The following is a 22,542-nucleotide window of genomic DNA, read 5'->3' on the forward strand; positions in this document are numbered from 1 at the left end:
TCGTCCTTTTCTTCATCTTGTTGGCCACGATGTCACTAATACGTAGCAATATGAATATGGCATGTTCTCAAACATGCAAAGACAAACCAGTTATAATGATTTTTACAGTCAAGGTAAGCCAATTCTTGAGAACTTCACTAGGTGCAGTGAAGTTTACTATGAGCATTCCAACTGTGTGTCAAACAATACTGTGTCATGTCAAATCAATTGGGTACAGCATTAACACAAGCTTGAGTAAAAATATGGTACTCAAAGAATGAATGCTTGATATCTTTCTTATAACAGCCGCCAGTAATTTAATACTATACGACCCCATGCTGCTGCCATTAAATTTACTCTGTGTCAAAGTAATCAAAGCATGAATTGTGTCAACATTTCCAGAACTTGTATGACTATTAAAAGCAACTCACGTTTGCTCGCAAAGTCGTCTCGGACCACGCTCTGAAAGCAAAAGATTAAGACAATGTGACAAACATAAAGATATTCAAGCATACTTACACTTCTTATGATGCAGCTCTATCAAAAAACCTTGCACACATGTTCTGTTTTCCCAGCAGTGTTTTAACGAAATTCTCGATAAAAAAAATTGAGCTCTACTGCGATGACAAAGTACATGATTGTGGGAAAGTTATTTCAGGTAAACATAACGATAATTGATGGGGTTTAACGTCCCAAAACCACTATATGATTATGAGAGACGCCGTAGTGGAGGGCTCCAGAAATTTTGATTACCTGGGGTTCTTTAACGTGCACGTAAACCTAAGTACAAGGGCCTCAAGCATTTATGCCTCCATCGAAAATGCAGCGCCATGGCCAGGATTCGATGTCATGACCAGTGGGTCAGCAGTCGAGCACCTTAACCACTAGACCACCACGGCAGGTATTTCAGGTAAACAGTTGTACAAGATATACAAGCACTAGCAATTGAATCAATGACAAAGTTGGGATTTCACTGAAGCAGTGCCATGTTTCATACCACATATGTGTGGTTGTAGTGTAAAACTTCAAGTACATACTATCCTCATAATCTTCTCAAGGAAAATGCTATTTTACATAAGCCTAACGTTATAACATTTTCAACTAGTGCCTATTTACTGTAGGGCGGGAGGAGTGCAACTTGTATAAAGTGAAAATGCACCAGTAATGGCAAGAATCTCCCCCTCTCACGTTTTAATATGTATTATATTGAGATGAGGGGTTTTCCTCACTATACTATGTCCCATTCACATTTCATGTTTTCATGTGCAAAGTTTTGCATGAAACAAACCTTCTCTTATAACTAAAATGTCATTTAAATGAGGCTTCATATATGGCTATGGTCAAACTAAATAAACCTTCAGTCACAATTTGTACTTGCAAATTGACTTTGGAATAATCGGGTCATAAAAAAGTACTTTCACATAAAATTTCTAGCAATACTCTCCATATTTTTTTTTTTTCACTTATACATCATTCCGAAAAAAAAAGGAACCAAGGATAAAATTTCTCACGTTTAAGTTTTCGCTTGAGGTTAGCCTTGTAGCTGAAACAAAAAAAAAATCAAATTTTTTAAAACCAAAACCTTGCACAGTAAAGCTATAGCACCTCATTCTGCACATACAAATAATGCAAATATGTACATAGAAATAACTACCAAGGAACAATGCTGCGACTTAAAGGGAACAGCAGAGCAATACAACAATTGCAAATTTTTCTATCAGGCAGGTATGAGAGCACACGGTCTTGCAGCAGATGACCTGAAGCAAGTGGTACAGTCAAATCCCGCTACAACGAAATTGACGGGACGCACGAGAAAGTTCGTTGTCGCGGAATTTCGTTGCAGCGAAATTTCATCTATATACCACAAAAGTTAGGAATATCTGATGATCATGACTCGTCCTTTGGTCCCGGCAAGCGCATGCATTGTCCTTTGCATTTAACTGTCGCTAACTCGGACGCACTTGGCCGCACACCGTGTGAATGTATTTTCTCGCGTATAACACGCACAAAATATACAGAAAATTTAGCGCTAAACTTGGGGTGCGGGTTATACGCGAATTTCGTTGCGCAAGTTGGCTTCACGGCAACGCAATGAAGGCGGCTTTGCGTCAATAGGCGAGTTATACACGTGGGTTATACACGAGCAAATACTATATGCAGGCTACCCTCGAAGCGTGCCGAGCGCGTAGCGCCGCGAAGGAGCGTGCCAAAGTTCGGTAGAGGCTAAGTGAAAACGAAGTGCCGAAGCTCCGCACTACCACACTCATAAGCGAGAGAAAGGAAAGTCGAAACGCTTCGTGTCGTTTTACGACTTTGTTGCCTTTAATCTTTCTTCCGGTGTGTTAGCTGCGTACTTCAGCATATTCGCTATCGATAATCGCGACGATAGCGACGGCGGTCTCTGCCGCCGTTTTCTGCGCAGCGCTTCCGGCAAACGGTAGCGACGGTAGTTCCGTTTTCAATCTGTGCGCGCTGGCCGTGCGTGTGCCTTCAGAACTGCGTCGTTGCTATCTCTGATCGCGTCTACCGTGGTTTTGGCCGCAGCATTGCATTGAGTCGGTGCGCGTACGTTCGATGGATGCGCGCGTACTTTCGTGGTCGCCCGTGGTCGCGTCGACACGACCGCATTTGTATTCACAGCGGTTGCGGCAGAATGCAGTTACGCTTGGACTAGGTGCGCGCTGGCGGCGCGTGTGCCTTTAAAACGCCATGGATGTCATTCACGATCGCAGGGCTTGTGACGACGAGCAGTAGTTTTGTTTTGAGTGCTAAGTCAAAACAATGGCGGGAGTTCATCAACGATTCTTCCGCGGCCCGCACGCGCATCAAATCCGCCGGCAGCATCATGGCGGATGGACGATGTGTCGCCGAGCATCTCAATGGCGAAAAATTTACCGGGATGTGCGTGAGGTGGCAGAAAGCATGTCTCCGATGAAAACTTGCGATGCGGCCGCACGGCTCTGGCAACGAGAAATGGTCGAATTTCTAGCGGAATTTCGCGGCAATCCTAGGCAAGCTCCTTTTCCTTATGTGGTGGCACTTGCGAAAACTTCGTTCAAGCGGAAATACCCAGAAAAAGTATTCGTTGTGACGAGACACTTTTCGCATTGTTTTCTATGGGCGGCTGACGGGGAATCGAAAATTATTCGTTGTGGCGGAAATTTCGTTGTAGCGGTATTCGTTATAGCGGGATTCGACTGTCCTAATTACTAGAGCTGTGCGAATAGCAAAATTTTGGGTGCGAAGCGAATTCGAATAATAAAGATTGAGTGCGAATCGAATCGAATAATTTTCGAATATTTCTCAAACATTTTTCGAATAATTCGAAGTGAAATTACAGAAAAAGTTGCAGTGAATCCCTAAGTATGTTCTTGTGAGATAGCAACATGAAAAGTGTTTCTTTTCGCGAGGTTGATGAAGCGCTGGTGGGGTCATATTTCATAGTTGTCTTTCTTATCAAGAATGAGGCAATGTAGAGGCCGAATTGTATTTATGTACATGATTTGGTGCAACCAAAGTGTTGCCGACAACACTTTACACGTGATAGGCAGAGATGCCATTTCCTCAGCCTCTCCTTCTCTTTCAACTTCTGTGGAAGGCCAACTGATGTGGCAGACAAGGGTGTGCTCCCTTCAAGTCCGGAGTTCCAAATCTGCCTCGTAGACGTCGATATATAAGAACATATGAAATTTTGGATGCTAAAAAGCTTCGGCGTCCGATTTTTCAGACTTCCTGCCCAAATTTCAGGTCCAAAACAGCATTAATTGAGCCCCCAACTCTGCCACATCTTTCATCTCCATATTGGAACCAGGGTTTTATTGAGTTCATACATTTGCGACCGTAGCGGAGCTTGAAAGGCAGCTTTGCCGCAATACGACAGTGTAATGAGGTGAAGCATATTGAAAATCTGAAGGGGTAACTTTCAACCGGACGTTGACTGCATTTGTCTTTGGGAAGTTCGAATAGTTCGAATAGTAAAATTTCAGTGCGAATCGAATCGAATAGCAAACACTATTCGAAAAATATTCGAAATTTCGAATATTCGCACACCCCTACTAATTACATTATATGCTCCAGCATAATGTGTCAACTGTGGTCCCACAGGAACCCACAGATACAATGCCCTCAAAGTGTTAGCGATGTGTTTGAGTGTACCCTTTAAAGGTTGGTCTGTGCTGTACACGTGGGTTCATAGAGACTAAAGTAAGCTGTGCCCTAGGAACTTACGTGGCACGAACAAAGCAGAGTATCACAGTCAAGATGAATCCCATCACAGCAATGAGACAGGCTACAATCAGGACACATATTTCAGTCCACTTCATCTGGTAAGGGTTCCTCCCTGGTGTACATTTCTGAGCAGAGAGGTGGAGGAGAGAAAAACAAGTATGACTTGTGTGACTACGAAAGCTTAAAGGGCATTAAAGCAGTAAGCTATACAAAAAGGAAAGAAAGAAGGAAAGCTTTGTGCTCAGGTGCACTGAACCTTAAGGGGCCCCCATCAGGTCTGGGCATTGCTAACAAACAAGGGAGGCACTCAGATCACCACCTGGTGGTGATCATGCTGGCAAAATATGAAATGGCTCCATGACGTGGAAACAGAAAACAGTGCACATTGTTCTCAAGAAAGCTGTGCTCTGAGTTGGAGTAAAAGTCACACATACATGGAGTGCTTAGAACATCACTGACCACGGCACGCAACCAGTTTGCCAGCCAATGTGGAGCACACAATGCCACCACTGGAAGTGTGCCATGAAGTAAAACAGGACGAGGAGGAAAAAAACATGGCTGATCCCTCTGTCATAGGAATCGGTATAACACAAAAGTTAAACGTGTCTTCACAGACGTAGTTGAGCGTTTGTTGTGCATTCTTTCGCCCCAAATGCGAAGGAATGAATGCTACAGCAACAAATTGTTATGTCACGCGAAGAACGGCAAGCAGCTCAAAACTTGCAACGCGCTGCTCAAGCAGAAAGGGCGCACGAAACGAACATACACAGGATGAGCGCGAACAAACTGTCACAGTTGTAACTTATTACTGTGTGAGCAGCGCACTTCTTTCGCAAAAGCGGCCACTGCAGTGAGCAAAATGACCTTCATGCTCTCAATGCAAACTTGCGGTGAGAGCACAAGACGTACGCACCACCGCCATCACGAGATAAGCCCCGCACGAGCAACCACGCCCTGTAGAGGAGCGCGCTCATCTGCGTAGGGCAACAACCTTTAAAGCGCACTCTTCGAGCTCTTCGCGCCATCTCGCTAGTGATAACGAAAACACGCTGATTTACCACCGATCTCTGAGTACCGCCACCGGCAAATGGTGTATATAAATAGCTTGCTGTTAGCATGGCAAAGAACGTGCTGTCTGTGGCTGAATCATTTCGTGCCCCACGCTGCAAAGCGAGGGGTCATAAGTTCGACTCCCGGTGATGGAACTTTTTCTTCTGTTTTTTTTTCTTTGCCAACTGTTAGTCTTTATATTTTACAACGTCATATCCATGACGGAAATACGTCAGTAGAGCCGTAGTGGACCCCGGCATAAAACACTTTCGTGTTAAGAAGTCGGGCTTGTCATGTGAATGTGACGCTGTCCCTGGGCTCTGGTGCATGATGCTGCGTGTGAATAAGGCAAGCCAAAAAGGAAGAGTGCCTCTGTTGACAGTGGCGCTCACAATCAAGCAGCATGGTGAAAGGACAGTTTAATTTCTTACAAGTTCTCCAATCATGAAACAAACTGATATATAATAAGCTTTAATAAAGTGTTGCTTACAATAAAATGCTCCTTTCACCAAAATAGTGACTTACAACTGAAATTTTCAAGAGCAGTAACTGCCTAAGATTGGGGATATGGCGGGTCAATTTGTGATCCTATAAGAACAGACAATCAGCTGCATTATAAACTGCTACAGATGGATCAATTAGGAATGTTTTCCTTTTCTTGTTCTTGCAGACTTCCCTTTCTTGTGGGTGCTGTTTTTTTTTCGAGATTTCTAATAATAATATACATGCATATATCATGTGGGATATTATAAGCAATATAGGAAACAAAGCAACAAAACATTTTTAGTGCTCATAATGAAGCATAGGCATGCGCACGGGGGGGGGGGGGGTTTGAACTTTAGGTTCAGACGTGCTTGGTACCGGCATGTGGCAACACCTTGTGGTGGCTGTGGTACTTATACGGTGTGGCATGTGGCCTCTTAGGTTGTCCGCCAGCAATTTTATGCAGACAACTTCATGTTCAGCAATAGACTACCACAGCAACTGAACCGCCATAGTGGCTAACAAAACAGAACGGGAAGCAGCTTATCTTGTTTCTAGTAAAAGATGGCTTCTCAGACTCACCTCGATTCCCACAATGCTGTAGTTGTGGTAGAGTGCCTGAACCTTCTGTGATGCTGACATGTCCAACATTTTAGCTACGACGTCAGGACTCACCACTAGCCCATTTTCAAGCAGTTGGAAGCATGAGCTGGCACTGAATGGGAGGAAAAGAAAGAGAAGCAAAGCAATGCAACTTGAATGTGTCAAAACAAGCACATACTCGTGAAGCTCAGCTAACTCGTGAAGTTATCGAAGCTGAATTGATAAATAAGCTGGGTGCGAAGTGTGTTAGTGCGACCTCTATTACAGTTTCAAATCAAGAATTTGATTACCTAGATGGGCTTTAGGGGATAAGTGGTTGTACGCTCGAAGCGTGTCAGGTGATGTGGCAATGATGTGAGCACCTTTTCTTGTCTCGCACCCTCTCCCTTGCCTTGTATATGTGCACTCTTTTATCGAAATAAAAACTAATTGGAAGTCAGTGCTCTTCGCCTCTGTTTGTACCGTCCCTTTCCAAACCTTCTATGCACTGTTAACATTTTGCAATGGATCCAAACCAACTTGCCCAAGCATCAACCCTTTCAAGCACATACAGTTGGAAACCCCTTACAAGAGAGACATACCGGGGAGAAGTTTATGTCCTTCATATGAGGAGTCTTATAAGCAGGGTGCCATGTTTTCATTTCTTGATACACCCTTATTTCAATGTAGGCACCCTATATGACTAAAATAACCACAAAAGAAGTCTGCAACCTGTTGTCATTTGTTTTAATGTATTGCGATGTCCTTGATGAACCACTAAACAGAAAACACAATCCATGTCTTCTCTACCACACCTTTCTCACACTACTTCATTATCGTCTCACTTTCTTGGTAGTTGTCACAATGGCTTGCTCAAGCCAGCAAAGGTGTAGCCAATCGCTTTACTTGCATTTGCAATATACCGTATTTAGTCGAACCTAACGCGAACCCAATTTCTCCAGGTTCAGAATAAAAATGTATGTAAACCTGAATGTATTGTTAACAGATCAAAAAAATGACATACCACTATGCTGACGATTAGAAGAAGGAAAGAGACAAGCATGATTCGCTTTCACAGAATGCAAACTTATTCTCCTGGCAGTTCCTTTTCTTCTGCAACTCAGTTACGCTGGCTTTAAGATCTCTTCTACATACACCTCGATCGCATGCCAATAGAACAGTCATTACCTCACTGCGCAAACGGGATAGCTCACTGCGCACTCAGAGTATTTCTTGCTCGCACGGCCGCCCGCATGCATGTTACACTTGCACTCTAGGCAAGCTTATAGTGCTTCTCTACAGTGTATTTCAATTACAGGGGCTTATTGTTTTAAAACTGACTGATTCACTCTGCATCTGCTGATGTTACAGCCAATAGTGAGTGCATGCGTTTGTCATTTCCTTTTGTTTCAACAATGGGTGCAAGTGCAGCTAGCAGCCAATGGCACTGCCTTCAATATTAGAATGTCTGTTACAAGCGAGACTGTTGACAAAAATTCAACTGTATAAGTTGTCTTTTACAACTGACTGTCTTTTTTTAAAAAAATCTAGTGTCTGTTCCAAAATAGGTCCAATTAATGAGAGATAGGGTGGCCACCAGTGTGGGTGAATGTTGTCTATAACACCTAATCGTCTATTACACCCATGTCTCTAATAATAAGGTTCAACTATAATAATATCTGAGGTTTTATGTCCCAAAACCACGATATGATTATGAGGGACACCGTAGTGGAGGGCTCCGGAAATTTCAACCATCTGGTGTTCTTTAACGTGCACTGACATCACACAGTACACGGGCCTCTACCATTTCGCCTCCACCGAAATGCGACCGCCACGGCATGGATAGAACCCGCGACTTTTGAGTCAGCAGCCGAGCACCGTAACCACTGATCCACCGTGCGGACAACAAGGTTCAACTGTACGTCCTCCTCATACTCTGGCCACTCCTCAAACAGTGCATTTAACATTTATTGGTATATTTTTTTTATTAAATTTTTTTTTTGGGGGGGGGGTGGGGTGGCAACATTAATACAACTCACCTTTCAAAGTCAAGGCTTCCATCTTCTCGTGTTGAATATTGAGTGTCATATATGTTGGCAGTCACAGCACTGGCAAGCGCATGGTTTAAATCCCTACAAAAAGGTACATGAAATTAAATTTCACATATTTCTGAAGAAGATGAAGAGAGATCTAAGGCACCAGGCTTAAAAATGACAAAATTTTTTGTATTCACACAAACAGCACTAATGTAGGGCATAGTTCGCAAAAAGGGAGGTGCATATAATATGCTTTTGCCTCAAATCTTCAGTGTGAAAATGCTTGCATCAGGCAAAGGAGCATGAAGCACTGCTTAGTGTGATATGTGTGTAACCTTGACGCTGTGGGGTTCCCTTAGAACAGCCTGCACTTTTAACAGCATTACAGAGCAAGTAAAAAAAAGAGGAGCAGAAGTTTCATTGTTTAAGTTTAGTGCAGCCTAGATATTTAATATAAATTTATAGGTATTTCATTCTAACAGCTTTCACATTACCATAACAAACATATACTTCCAGTGCATCACATGCGCTCGTATACAGAATAACAGAGAGTTGAGCTAGTTGGTAGGTATTCATGTCAAAAACACAGGGCGTGCGAACACAGACACAAGAGAGAAGTCAAGACATCAAAAACGCTGACGTTTGTGGTGTCTTGACTTCGTTTGTGGTGTCTTGACGTTTGTGTCTTGAATAACAAAAGTTTTTCCTTACTTTTGTTATTAAATGCCAAGAAAGTAACATTAAACAACATATTAATTCAAATAGCTTTAAATAGTTAGTGTTACTGATAGTACCTGCTTTTATTTTTAAAAAATGTGTGCTACGACATTTACTATTAGCTGAGATTTACAATTTATACAAACAGCCGTCAAAGTTATTGACAGAAAGAACAAGAATTTTGATCTCATTTCTGCAATTTCTTTCAAATCTTCAGGTTACTAGTGAAATTTCTGCATAACACATCTAGGAAAACATTTACAAGCTTGGTCACTTACCTAAACACATGACTTAAACACATGACTCAACTGAATGCCAAAAGTGTAAGCGCTAAAATCAAGCTCATGGTCATCGATGCCAACTTACTTTTCAAACTGTGGGATAACTTTCCGTATTTCTTGTGGCTGCTTATAGAAGATAAACTTCATTAGGTCAGAATCGTGAAGTATGTGAACCTATAAAAAGAATAAGGAAGAGAAAAGAAGTGTTCTCTCAGAAAATGAAAAACATCCATTCTTTCTCATGTTAAACCTTTTTCCTCTGTTCCACCAAGTGTTCCACCAAGTAAAGGTGCTGCTATGAACTCAAATATTCAATGAAAAGTCTGCAGAAAAAAAGAATATTCATAGGCTGTGAATGACACCTGCTTAGTCTGACAGTGTGGACAATCAAATAAATGTTACAGAATTTGAAAAACATAACAAAATAGGTATACTGCCTACAGTGAATTCTATTTGCTCAAGGCTATGCCAGCTGTGTTAAAATATGCATGACACCATGCACCTTGTTTGCACCATTTCAACAGGAGGTGGAGAGACTACCCACACTGGAGTGGCACCTCCCCTGTACCACGTCACAATCATAAGCATGCACAGGGTTCCCCTTCAGGAGGGGCGAAGGTACATTGCAGCGCCCCCGTATAAGGCAAACATTGTGCCTCCCCCCCCCCCCTGCGTGTATGGTCGCAATTGAGGGTCGTGGAGCAGCATGCCATGCAGCAAGACACATGTGAATCGAACACGCATCACCACATCTCTTTTAACCTTATGTATTTATGGCATACTCAAACTTTGTCCATATAACATGCCGACTCTAGAAAGATGAAAACACTGTCACAGTGGACGAAAGTTTTCATTAAGTAATAGGGCATAATCCAAAGAGATGGAATGCGATGAATATAATTCAAATAAACATGATCGACAGTGCTAATAAACACCAATCCAGTGTCATAGCGATTTCCTAGTGAAATAACACTGAAGCGTACTTGTCTTTTTCTTTCTAATGCTGGTTTAAGATAAAAATGCGAAGAACGGAAAGATGATAAGTGCAACATGTACTATCATGAGAACTATGACAGGCAACACGTGAGTGCGTGGCGAATAGCCTGAAACCCCAACTCAACCGATACTCAACTGGCACTGTCAAAAATAAAAAGGAAAAGGTGACACTTTTCCACGAACTCTTGTCACTCCCACCATGTGTCTGTTTTTATGACAAGCAAAAAATGACACAAATAATAGCTTGATATTGTGGCGCCAGTTGTAGCATTCAGGCGCAGCAAAGAGCAGTACTGTTTTTTTAAATAATATTTTGTTGTATCTTGATTTTATGTTTTACAAGCACACACTCAAGCGAAAGGAATGGAAAGGAGGTATTTTGCGTGGAGCTATAGACAGCATTGTGCCACATTTGTCTTGAGATATGCGCCTTACACTCACGAGCGGCCTGTGATACGCCACCTGCCGCAGTGTTTTATCAGCAATAGTGAGGCAGGCATGCCGACATTTAGCGGGACCACAGCACCCTTTCCACTTTGTTTCTGACAGCAGCAGCCGTGAATCGCCTTGTGTCGGGTTTGAGGCTATTTGCCACATGCTCATGTGTTCCCACTCATACTGCTCACAAGAGTATAGCCATGGACAACTGAAATGCGAACAAAAGCGCATTATTTCCTTCTTGTTTCAACCAGTACATTTAATGTCAGCATGATTTCTGCTTGTACGCTTATTTGGAGGTCTAAACCACCTTTGATGAGCACCTAATTAGCGGTTCAAGATGGTGCTCTCGAATTATCACTCGTGAAACCTATTCTACTTTGTGAACTCTTGTTAGCATCTCATTTGGCCATGACATTACAACCAGGGGAATCCGCCTTTTTGTAAAAGATGGCCATTTGTTCGCAGTGAATGAACAATTTTCAGTCCAGCTACCACAGGTCTGAAAAAGATTACATTAAAGGGACTGTCTAGCGTGCTTTACTGTTTTTCGGTTTTGCATCGCAATAGAAAGCATGTCGTCTGAAGTGTCCAACCCTACAGCGGTTTCTCTGGAAAGTGAGTAGAAATTTTTAAAACGGAATTTTTTTATCTACATTCTGTCATTTTCAATTGGTGTGGCGATGCCCGCAACACTGGTTACTGCACGCGATGACAATGATTGTGCTGGTGAAAATTGAAAACTAGAACCACATGCAGTTTTGGCAGGTTTGTTTCATAATGAAACGAATAATGTAATGGTAGTTTAGAGCTCGTAAACTGCCAAATAAAGTATTATTACCGCATTCTTTCAAGCTTTGTTTATTTAGCCTGAAAAACCCCCACATCGAGCGGAAAACTTGTGTATTCCAGCAACACTGGTAGGCCGGCGTTGTGAAACGAACTGTAGTGGTTCCACTCATGCCAAACATGCGACTGAAACAAACATGAGGCGTGCTTCACAGAAGAGAAAGTCCTTGCTGTTTTTCAGTTGTGTTTAGATCTTCTGTGTTGCACGTGTGACATGACAGCCAACACGGACGCCTTGTTAAAGCGGAACTTGAAGGTAAAATCTTCTTCAATGTCGAACCCATGGGGTTGACCGAGTCGCGAAGTGACTTTAGCATTGGTGAATACTGGTACGCACTTTTACGAGGGAGAACTGATGGTGATCGTTCGAGACTTCCGTGAAGTCAGTCGTGCTTCTATTCGCCCAAGCTGTTTTTTTTTTCTTTCTTCTGAGTGGCCCCAGATGCCGTGCTCGCATGGCTCATGTTTCTCTGCCGTAGGCAGGCAGGCAAACGTGACGCAGCGCCACTGGATGCCTCTTTCAATGCGCCAAGGAAAGCAACCAAAAGTGCATAAAATGCAATTTTAAGCTATACATGTTTGTTTTCAAGCAAAATAAGCCTATCTGCGATAGTTTTTTCCTCCTACCAATAGCCTGAACCACATTGCTGTTGGGTGACGCAAGCGGTCATACTTTCACAACTCTCAGAGCCAAATTAAAGATATAATTTCTTTTTTATTGGACAGAAGCTTGCTCGTTGCCACCAATGTAGCAAACAAGCTTCTCATTTCCACCGAAATCAAAAAAATTTTTCCGAGCAGTAGACAGTCCATTTAAATGTACTGACAATAAGGGGTGCCTTTAGAATAGTACATGTTTTTAAAGTAAACCAGGTATTACTAAACGAGAATTGACAGCAAAATACCTTTTGAAAATAGTCTCGTTTCATGAAAATACGCTTGTGCAAACTATGCTGCAGTGTTAATTCCTTTTCTTAACCTGCAGCAAAGAAGCCCAAGAGTGCTTTCCCTTTTTGCAAAGTGATCGCAAGAGAGAATATAAGCACAAGAAAATTACGTAAAAAAACAACCACCGTTTGATACTAAACGTTACTTACCCGCACATGTGTGACAGCAGTATTCTGAGGACCAGGGGCACTTTGGCACTCAATGGTTATATCAAAATATCCATCTCTGTATTTACCCAGGCTTCGTATATTTCTAAGGGTGCCTTTATGAGCATCAAGCTCAAACTGACCCATCACAGGCATTGACTCTTTTGATGACGGCTGAAAAAAAATTTGTCAGAAAATATTCAGCTTAGTTGTGCTTAAAGTTATCTTACAGAAGCATGTGCACTGCAAAATAAAAGGCATTCTTAGGGATACCAACACAACTGCATAAAATTGCAAAACAAACGTGGAAGCTGAGTTCTTTCTAAAACTTGAAGGGAGACAGATAAACCAAGAACAGGTTAATGCAACCACCTATTGAAGCACCAGGTTCCAAAGGGGAGGAGAAAGAACAAGGGAAGGCAAATGAGACAAACACACAATGAGAAAAGAATTGCTGAAGCTAATGTGGGAAGAATAGGTCTAAGAGAATCTGAAAATGCCTTTGTTTTGCAGTGGGCATGATAGGGCTGCTAGGAATAGTGACAAGGAAACCAAAGCCATAGAGACTTAGAGCAAAGTACAAATGTGTCCATTCTTTAAAACCAATTGCTATAAAAAGTCTACTAATTCATTCTATTGCCAAATGCTCGCCGCAATCATACAAAGCCAAGAGACAATGAAATCAAAGAGAGCATAAGTTAAATTACCTATTCTAATTGAAATGTATAAATGATAAAGTGAGGGGGAAATGTAAGTGGACGTAAAAATATGAGCCACAGCTGGGATCTGAACCCACATGTTTGCATAATGTGAAAAAGTGAGTTAGAACATTGCCTTCAACAAGTTGTTTTTTCATCTATTATCGCTTCATAATTTCTACATTTCATTTGAAAAAAGTAATTTAATCTACGTTTTCCCTGGTTTCATTGTCGGTTGGCTTCATGTGATCGTAATTAGAAAAAATGGGCACCTCAGTTCCTCTTTTTCTAATCTTACAGGAACCATGTAATTGGGGTGTCTTAAATATCATAACTATATACAACACTTCACAATATGTTGCAGGAGGGTGTGAGAGATAGCAATGTCATATGCTAAGATAAATGCAATGCAACGAAGCACTAATGTAAAGAAGTGATTAAATCCACTCCCAAGTAAAAAATGCCTCAGTGTAACCAAAATGCACAAAGCACAATTAGTGTGAGACATGTGCACTCAAGAACATGCCCTCAAACGCACATCTTTACTGACTACACCACAATATAAATAAGGCAAGGCTCAAATCAATGTCACTTTACTCTGGATGGGAGTTAGTCATCAAAAAGATTACAGCACTGTTACTCAAGTTGCTTCTGGACCACAGGTTTTTGTCTGTTTGCTTTTAGTTCAAGGAAGCCCAAACAGATCACTCTGGGAACTACTGGTACTAATTCATAAAAGAGCAAGTGGTGCACCTTTTGGCAAGTTTATGTAGTCATCCTTGTGTAAAGCTGCATGCTCCACATCAACTAAGATAAAAAGTTTATGTTGAAGCACACTGAGGCATAGAATGTCTTTGAACCTGGGGCCAGTGGCCTTGTTTCTGGTATAGGGTAAAACAACATCACTATGATTTATATACATTACTTATGATACAGAGAACTTAACCTGCAACTCTACACAATAACATCACCTTTATTTTCATGGTTTTAATGTTCCTCTGGTTCAGTGAACAAGCATTTCTTTCTTTCAAAGAGAGGAATGAATGTACTTGAGAGGGTTACTTAACCCTTTCAGACGCCACCTAAGATGAACTGTTAGTAAATGCGTTATATCGATACAACGTTATTCCAAGGCACTCTATAATCTATTGCAATGAAAGTAATGTCATAGTACATTAATTTATCTGTGTTGTAGTAATAATCCTAATCAAAATGTAAATAAATATCTATTTATTCTGAAGTCATTCATGCTCTGTTTTTGCACAAATAGAATGAAATCTCAGGCTAGATAGAAATGTACTGCAATTTAGTTTTCGGTAATATCCATTTTGAGCTAAGAAAAATTTGACTTTTGATGCGGCTCGCGAGAAGCGGCAAGTCGAACGACTTGTCGAACATCGTAGCGCCTTCAGCAAAGTGATCATATGCAACAGTACACTGCAAAATGAAGTTAAATGAAGAGAAATTTATGATGCAGGAGGTTCAATTCATCCAAAGCCCAACATATCTTGCTCTTTCTTAGTGCCTAATCGATACAAACAGCAAAAACAAGCGGTGTACACAATTGTGTACATAGCGTGTCAAAGGGTTAATTACCTGTCAACGTGCTAAACAATTCATCACAGCTGAAGATTTGATAAGACAACTAAGGAATCACGAGCATGTCTTTTCCATGCCTATTTAACCATGCACTCACGTATGTGAAACAATGAACGGAAGTGAGCATAGAAGAGGGGATAGATTAAAAGAGAATGCGGGGAAATTATGACACCTGTAGTGGTGAGCATCATTGAGCTCAAGGTATACACAAAAATGGCTGCAGCTTAGTTCGGCTAGGCCTGGCTATGCAAGTGAAAGCTTGTTACACTTGGTTATGCTTGTTTACCCTCGTAGCCGAAGCACAGTTTGCCAACCGAATGATGTGGCTAGTCATACGTGCCGTACTGCAAGCACTCAATACCGTCGTTTCGCCAATTTCCAAAGCCGTCGCCAAAGTCGAATGCGAGGCATCCATTGCCACCCCTAAAGCTTGTCACTGTCGTCTTTCTGCATCCTTCTCCCGACGTTTAGCTCGCCGAAGTTCCCATTCATCACTTGTTTCAGCCTGCCACTTTGCATGCTGGTACTCATGTTTCCACTTTAACTCATTAGCAAGCCAAACGATCTTCCACAGGATGGTTCACCGCAGCTCGCCGCTTTGACCGCTGGGACCCGCACAGACAACTACGGCACAGATAGGCCAGCGTCCTCACTCCCTCCTTCCATCGCACTACCATGGCAAAACGGCTGAACTGAAGCACTTGCCCGCTTACCCGACGTGGCCGAGTGAGCGGCGAGTCACGTTAAACTCGTGTACATGGTCGACGAGGCAACGTTTGTCATCTTAGCAGCGGTCGAAGCAGCGGCGACGCCAGGCGCGGCTGGTCACGCGGTATGCGTTCTTCGCTTCAAGGCCAAGCGGAGATACACGGCAAAACTCGTTCGACTAGGCCAGTAAAGCTTTCGCTTTAATACATTCCTTCAGGACTGAATCACTGAAGAACAACTATGTACATTGAGTGTGATGTGCCAAAGCAGTGTATGGTAAATGTCTCCACAGAGATGGAAAAAATTAGGGGTGTTCAAATAGTGATATTTTCTTATTGAAGTGAACATGAATATTTAGAAAAAATAGCCTTTAAGTATTTCCGATTTTTAAACAATGTGAACTATGAAATTTCCATGGAGTTCACACGACAACAAGTTGTTATTTTACATAACTTGAAAATGTAATTGCGTGAAGAATTGGCTGTCAAGTCTACTGAAAAGCTTGCAAGAAACAGTGAAGGTGATTGTACCTGGTACACCATAAAAAAATGCGGGCAGCTTGCACTAGTGGTGAAAGGCTGGACTAACAGCTGAGCTTGTGGCCGACCTAGATTATTAGCAAGGTCTTAATTAGCACAATCTTAATTGGGAATGTCCTACTTTGCATGGTCTTAATTAGCATGGTCTGTTCCTGTGTGTTTCTTTCTCTTTCTCTGTTTCTCTCCTTTCTCTTCTATTTATCTGTTCTGTGCTTCTCATTTGTTTTCTTCAGAAGGCACACGCACTTGAAGTAACACCTACATCGCACATCTATTGTGTCAACCTCAATAGGTGTGCTGGACACAGGCCTTATTATCTGCCAAATTACTAGGCAATACAGAAAAATGTACTATAAATATCCTCATTTTTCGACTGCATGTTGTCAAGAGCACACTGTCTTTATTTATAGTTAATCCTAAGATGAAGAAGAGGATGAAGAGAGCACACGCCAGCCGAGTTATTGCGTTGCATGCACTAGGTGCAGCAACACAATATAGCTTTCTGGTCACGCAAACCAACCGAAGGAAGAGCTTCAACAGCTCTGCTGTTAAAATGACTGTAAGAAACAAAGGAACAGCATGCTGCCAGCTGCATATAATACAGGGTAGCATTTGTTAAAGAGGCAAACTGATCACTCTCCCGCATGTATTCATTTGGAAATTGGTTCCGCCATGCAAAAACTGTTACTTTCCTGCGGCATATTCAATAAACATAGACTCCACTTGCATCAGTCTTCCTCCCAGTACCAACAACTGCTGCTGCCTTTTACAGCATTCAAACAGAGCAAACAATTTAAGCAAACAATTTAATTCTTAAATTGAGTATGAACTGAAAAGCAAACACTATTAAAATTTTACTTGAAATTTTGAATACTTGTACATTCCTGCAAAAAACGAATTTTCAAGGAAAAAAGAAGGAAATTATTTGATGAAAAGATAGCTAAACAAGAAAAAAATGCCAGGACAAGATCCAGGTCACATATAAAACTCAGAATGACTTTCATTAAAGCTCAGGAACATAAATGGATAAATATATACAATCTGCAGACACCTTGTAATTTATATACTGCAGTGTTCTGGCAACTTCATGAAGAAAATCTGGCGCACATTATAAACAAGTGCAGTAATTTAATTTATGGAAATAAAATAAAAAGCTTGGAATGCAACCCTGGTGCGCACTTCTGAGTGGAATCATTGCAGACAATGCATTCTTCAAATTTATTGTGGACAAAACAAGCCAGTAATGCCCACAAATGTGGTATTAATAAATTCAACAAGAAATGCAGATTGTATATTCTTCCTTTCAGCATACACCAAGCAATACTTCAATGAAGCCAGAAAGGTACTCACTCTGTAGTATGTAACGTTTCTGATAGAGTACATAATCATGTTCGATGAACTGTCCGGGTCCTTTGCTTTTAGTGTGATCAGCTCACTGTTAATCTCAGAATTAATTCGTATACCTGTAAGACAAAGTGTAAAGAAAAATTTTCATTATGACAAAAATCACAACGTGGATGTTTGGATAAAAACAGCAAATGGATTAGTGTGAAATTGTGGCGTAGTGTTTCAAAAATCTCATGTGACCTGTTAGAAGTGGCAATCCTATGCAACCATGAACATCAAGAATAATTAATAAAATCAAGCACATCAATAGACAAGGCAACCTTAAGTTTCTGCATGCAATGCAAGCGCCATATTCTTCCCTAGTGGGCCAATTCAAGCATAAAAGGTCAGTGGCTTGCCCATCGGAGTGACTGTGTGCTGCTGAGTGCCCATTTTCGACAAAGCGTGTGCTGCCGGTGATGGTGCTTCCATGATGACCATCACCGGCAGCACACGCTTTCCATGCTGTAACAATACTGGGTACCAAGCTTTCCGGGTGATGGGGCCATGCACCATCACCCGGAAAGCTTGGTAAAGTTTAGTTTAGTCGCCTTCTCACATATAATTATGCTCATTCAATACTTTCAGGAAGAAGCCCGCTGTAGCACCAGGTGATGTAAAAATTTGTTGTGAATGACCACACACTGCCACATTTTTTAATTACCGACTGTGATTGCATATTTTGCAATGGTAAAATGAGGCAAACCTCATTGATGCTTTTTGAGAACTCTACCGTGGTCTGCGAGCCCATGAGGTGGCTACATGACAGAACTGCTGCATAGTAGTTTACTTACACAAATGGCAATTGCACCGTTTATTATTATGACCAGTTTATTCTCATAGGCCTACTAATAATTGTATCCAGCTGTTGCCAAAACGAAGATATTTCTTTTATATATGCTGTCCATCTACAAAGTGATGCAAAACGTTTTTGAACTATGCATGACCGGGGAGGTCTAGGTGCTTAATCTTTTTTTTCTTTTTCTTTTCAAAACCACAATGTCGTTATATTCACAAGACAGAAACTTCAGTGATCCATTCTTTCCAGACATAGACTACTGTGTACAAAACACTCATAATCGCTCGTATTTCTGAGGCAGCGCAGCACAAGAAAATAAAGTAATAATTTGCTTAGTATGAATACGGATGCACCTGCCCAAAAATGACTGCACTCAGTATGCCAGGAATATCGTTAACTGTGCGCTCCGTATAGAAAAGAAATAAACAGTAGACTCATCTTTGTTTCACGCATCTCTAAGCACTGTGGCTTATGTTTGCTCAAAAAGAAAGAAACACAATAACAGCAGTCTTGTTTATTTTTTTCACACATCGCACATGTGGTGCCAGACAGCGTGGGCACTACACGTGACGAGACAAAACAAAGTGCCAGGTAAACAAAGTGCTGATGGAGCACTGCGTGCGACCAACAATTGAGTTTTGTTTCAACAAGGGGGTGCTTTTAGCAGGGTGCAGCAACACCACCTGGCCATGGTTTCCTTGTCTATATAAGCAGAACAGCTGATGATTAATCAGAGGTATCACAAATAAAAATATTAACGTACATAAGTCCAGAAATAACGTTAGACCTTGCCGAGACTACTGGATTTAATGCAAGTTTCGAATCGGGCCAAAAATTTTAGTGTGCCTCTGAGATAAAAATGTATTTGGTAACCTATTAATCATGGTTGAAGTCATGATAATATGGGTGTTGTACACAAGTTAAACGATTAAGTAAAGCAAGCATCTTTGGGTAACCACTTTGGTGTGTACGCTGCGGTAAAAAGATGGAAATCTCTCAGCTATAAAGCCATTCCAACTGCCAGACATCATTTAAGAGATGCCTGTCCATAAAATATGCAGTAACTGACAGTGGCATTCCATGTTTAAATTTTTCAAAAAGCCTTCCTTTTACACAGCAGCTATGCAGTGACAGTGCATGCGGTCAAAACTGCACACAAAGCCTATTACATTTTGAGGCACAGTTGGTAAACAAAATCCCAGAACTGGTAATTAGCATGCCCCAGGTGTTGAGTGTAAAGCTTATCATTATACTCACCAAGAACGTACGACGGCTTCTCAAACGAGGGTGTGTTGTCATCAATGTCTTCGACCTTTATGTCAACCAGGAGCTGGGTCTTGTCATCAGGATTGTAGGTGGCGTCTACTTCTTCAAGTCGCTTTGATGGCATGCTAACCTTCACTGTAAGAAGATAACGGTCCTTCTGTTCACGATCAACCCTCTTTTTAGTCAATATCTCGCCCTCGTTGTTGCCTGTACGCTGAATGGTGAAGATGTTGTCCATGTTACCACCTGCAAAATCATTTGTTAAAGGCAAAAAATCAATTGACACATAATTATCATGACAGCAAGAAACAGATCAATATTTTTCAGTTATACACCTGCTGACCACTTTAATGCTCATTCAAACAAGGAATAGTGCTCATTAACTTATAACTTATCTGAGTAGTGCTATCGGGACTAATCTGGGCGCTGAATTCCGAAAGTTTTATTTTAAAATTACATAAGCTTTTCTTCTGAACACGTAAAAACACTCATGTATACAAAAAATGAGTTTAAAACTAGAAAATGGGCTTCTTAATAAAAATATCAAAAGGTCATCCACTAATCTAATCAGCTACATCATTTATCTATTAAAAGGTGACTTTTTTTTTAAAAAGGTCTGCTACAAAGCGCAGCTGACTTCATTCACACAGAGCATGCTTATTTTCTTGAAAGTTTGGTGCAGTCGCTAGCTAGGGCACCCTGCAATATAAACACATAAAATGCAAATGGGAGGGGCACTCGCCGCCCTTCCATTACAGTCAGAGTAGCTTTGCCGTGTCCCACCCTCAGCCCCACTCGGTTACAATTATCAGTCATAATGATGAATTTTTTATAGCACTTAAATATGTATTGTTATAAGCAGGTTCAACTGTATAAATATGAGAAAAGCATCAGTCGTGATGACTTACCTATAATGTAGTAGTCAATAAAGGCATTTGTTCCAATGTCCGCATCAAAGGCTTTCACTTTTCCAACAATAGTACCAATGGGAACTTCCTCTTTTATCTTCATCACAACAGGTTCAGCATCCTGAAGAGAAAATGACTTATAATGTGGTGATAGTACAGTTTGTGCGACTTAGAGTAAGTGTTAAGGTAACTTTCCATTGCAATATGGAAAAAAAAGTCAGTCTTTCTAGATGGGCCAAATCCGGCATCCCTATACAGCAGAGCCTAATTATCACATACCTACCTCAAGACATACTTGACAATAACATCTGTTCATGACAAATCCCTCACAGTTTCATAGTGGCTTGTATGCCAACTAGCTAGAGTGCACAATGCGTTCTTTTATAGTCTAGAAACTAACTGTGCCATCTAGTCTCATAGTGTTGCAGATAATGAGTAAAAAAACACATTTTCTGCTTTTCCAGAAAATGCATACATCAGCAAACACGTCATCTCTTCTTCAATATAGGTGCAACAATGCACCTATATTGATGCAATTATTTACCAAGAAAATTTGCAAAGGTCACAGTGACTTAACATTTACATGGAAGCATGCGCGGGATATTGTAGAGTAGTGGTGAAAGCCTGTTACACGCTTTTAACAGAATCCAGTGTAGTTGCTACAGTGGTTCAACAGGATGCTACATGAATTATACAGTAATGCTGGAGTCCTTTAAATGCTAATTTTTTCTTGTTAAAAAGCTTCTTTGTGATGTTATGGGTGAGTTTCGTATGCTACCAATAGTGACCACACAGTAGCACCACCACTTTTAAGAAGTAACTTGGCAAGTGTGCACTAGCGCAACAGCTAGGTAGTACGTTGGTGTGAAGTATTATACTCAACACTAAACATTTTCTGCATTTTACCACATGTAGAAACACTCAGATGGTCCTCAGGAACTCAACAAATGATGCTGAAGGGCTCTTGTGTAGTGCACGAGTGTTCAGACTACGGAACGGTGGTGGAAAAGGTGTTGTTCACTTTGCCCAGCGGTACTGAATGGCATGAGAAGTGGATGTGGGCTATACTGCAACAACAAACTAGCAGCTTCTGTTCCAGCACTCCAAATGTTCACTCATTCGAGAAGCATCTACACTCAGAAGACGTCATTTGTGGCAATGAGCGTGCCATACACAACACGGTGGTGTTACTCCACATCAACAGTCTCAACTAATACGCTCGACCATCTCCGATTTTCTGTAAAAAAAATAAAACACAATTTGCGTCCCAAGAAGAGCTCTTGTTTAAAAAAATATTTTAAGTGCATAATTATTTATTTGCATTCAAAGGCACATTGAATTTTCCCGGTTGGTGCTAAACTATGCAGGATAAAAAATTTGCAAGAAATCCACTACTTTCCTCGCAGCCACAATACATGCCTCAATATAGTTGGCAGACATAGCTTTATCATTAGGAAATAATTATGATGCTACTTTATTATTTTCATTTGTGTGATTTGCTCCTAAAAATGACAAAATTAAAGAGTTTTCTAGACATCACCTACAAAAAAATGGATGAGTAGGAAGACCCTACAGAGGCGTCCTAATACCTACAACACCTATTGCCTGCCAAAATTCAATTTATTGCTGAATGTTATGCAAGTTCCAGTAAACAATGCAGAAGTTGAAAATCTATGTTTAAACAATAACAGAGTACTGTGGCATTCCTTTGAAAAATCCAGAAAATAGCCCACATGACAGAGAATCACGGTAGCTACTTGTACAAGAAGTTAAAAAAAAAATTAAGGCAGCTCTGCGCTAGTGGTATCAAGCCTGAAGGAAGCGCGGAGCTGGGCAGCTTTCTTTGTTTCTCTTCGGTTTTCTCTTTCTTTCCTCCTCTCTTTCTTTCTTTTTGTCTTTTTCCATTT

General features: G+C 41.2%; 1 protein-coding gene across 2 annotated transcripts in view; it reads right to left on the reverse strand.

Annotated features, from left to right (window-relative positions):
- LOC119397500 (cadherin-23) overlaps nucleotides 1-22,542 on the reverse strand; it is an 82,050-nt gene that overhangs the window by 15,332 nt on the left and 44,176 nt on the right. For both annotated transcript variants that reach the window (XM_037664935.2, XM_037664928.2), the window contains exons 30-39: nucleotides 20,636-20,756; nucleotides 19,719-19,973; nucleotides 17,627-17,739; nucleotides 12,736-12,906; nucleotides 9,441-9,529; nucleotides 8,361-8,453; nucleotides 6,322-6,454; nucleotides 4,207-4,331; nucleotides 1,491-1,522; nucleotides 411-441 (exon numbers count right to left, since the gene is read on the reverse strand). In XM_037664935.2, coding sequence (XP_037520863.1) covers nucleotides 411-441; nucleotides 1,491-1,522; nucleotides 4,207-4,331; nucleotides 6,322-6,454; nucleotides 8,361-8,453; nucleotides 9,441-9,529; nucleotides 12,736-12,906; nucleotides 17,627-17,739; nucleotides 19,719-19,973; nucleotides 20,636-20,756 — 1,163 coding nt within the window. The remainder of the gene's footprint in view (nucleotides 1-410; nucleotides 442-1,490; nucleotides 1,523-4,206; nucleotides 4,332-6,321; nucleotides 6,455-8,360; nucleotides 8,454-9,440; nucleotides 9,530-12,735; nucleotides 12,907-17,626; nucleotides 17,740-19,718; nucleotides 19,974-20,635; nucleotides 20,757-22,542) is intronic.

This window comes from Rhipicephalus sanguineus, chromosome 1 (assembly GCF_013339695.2).
Source record: "Rhipicephalus sanguineus isolate Rsan-2018 chromosome 1, BIME_Rsan_1.4, whole genome shotgun sequence".
NCBI lineage: Eukaryota > Metazoa > Arthropoda > Arachnida > Ixodida > Ixodidae > Rhipicephalus > Rhipicephalus sanguineus.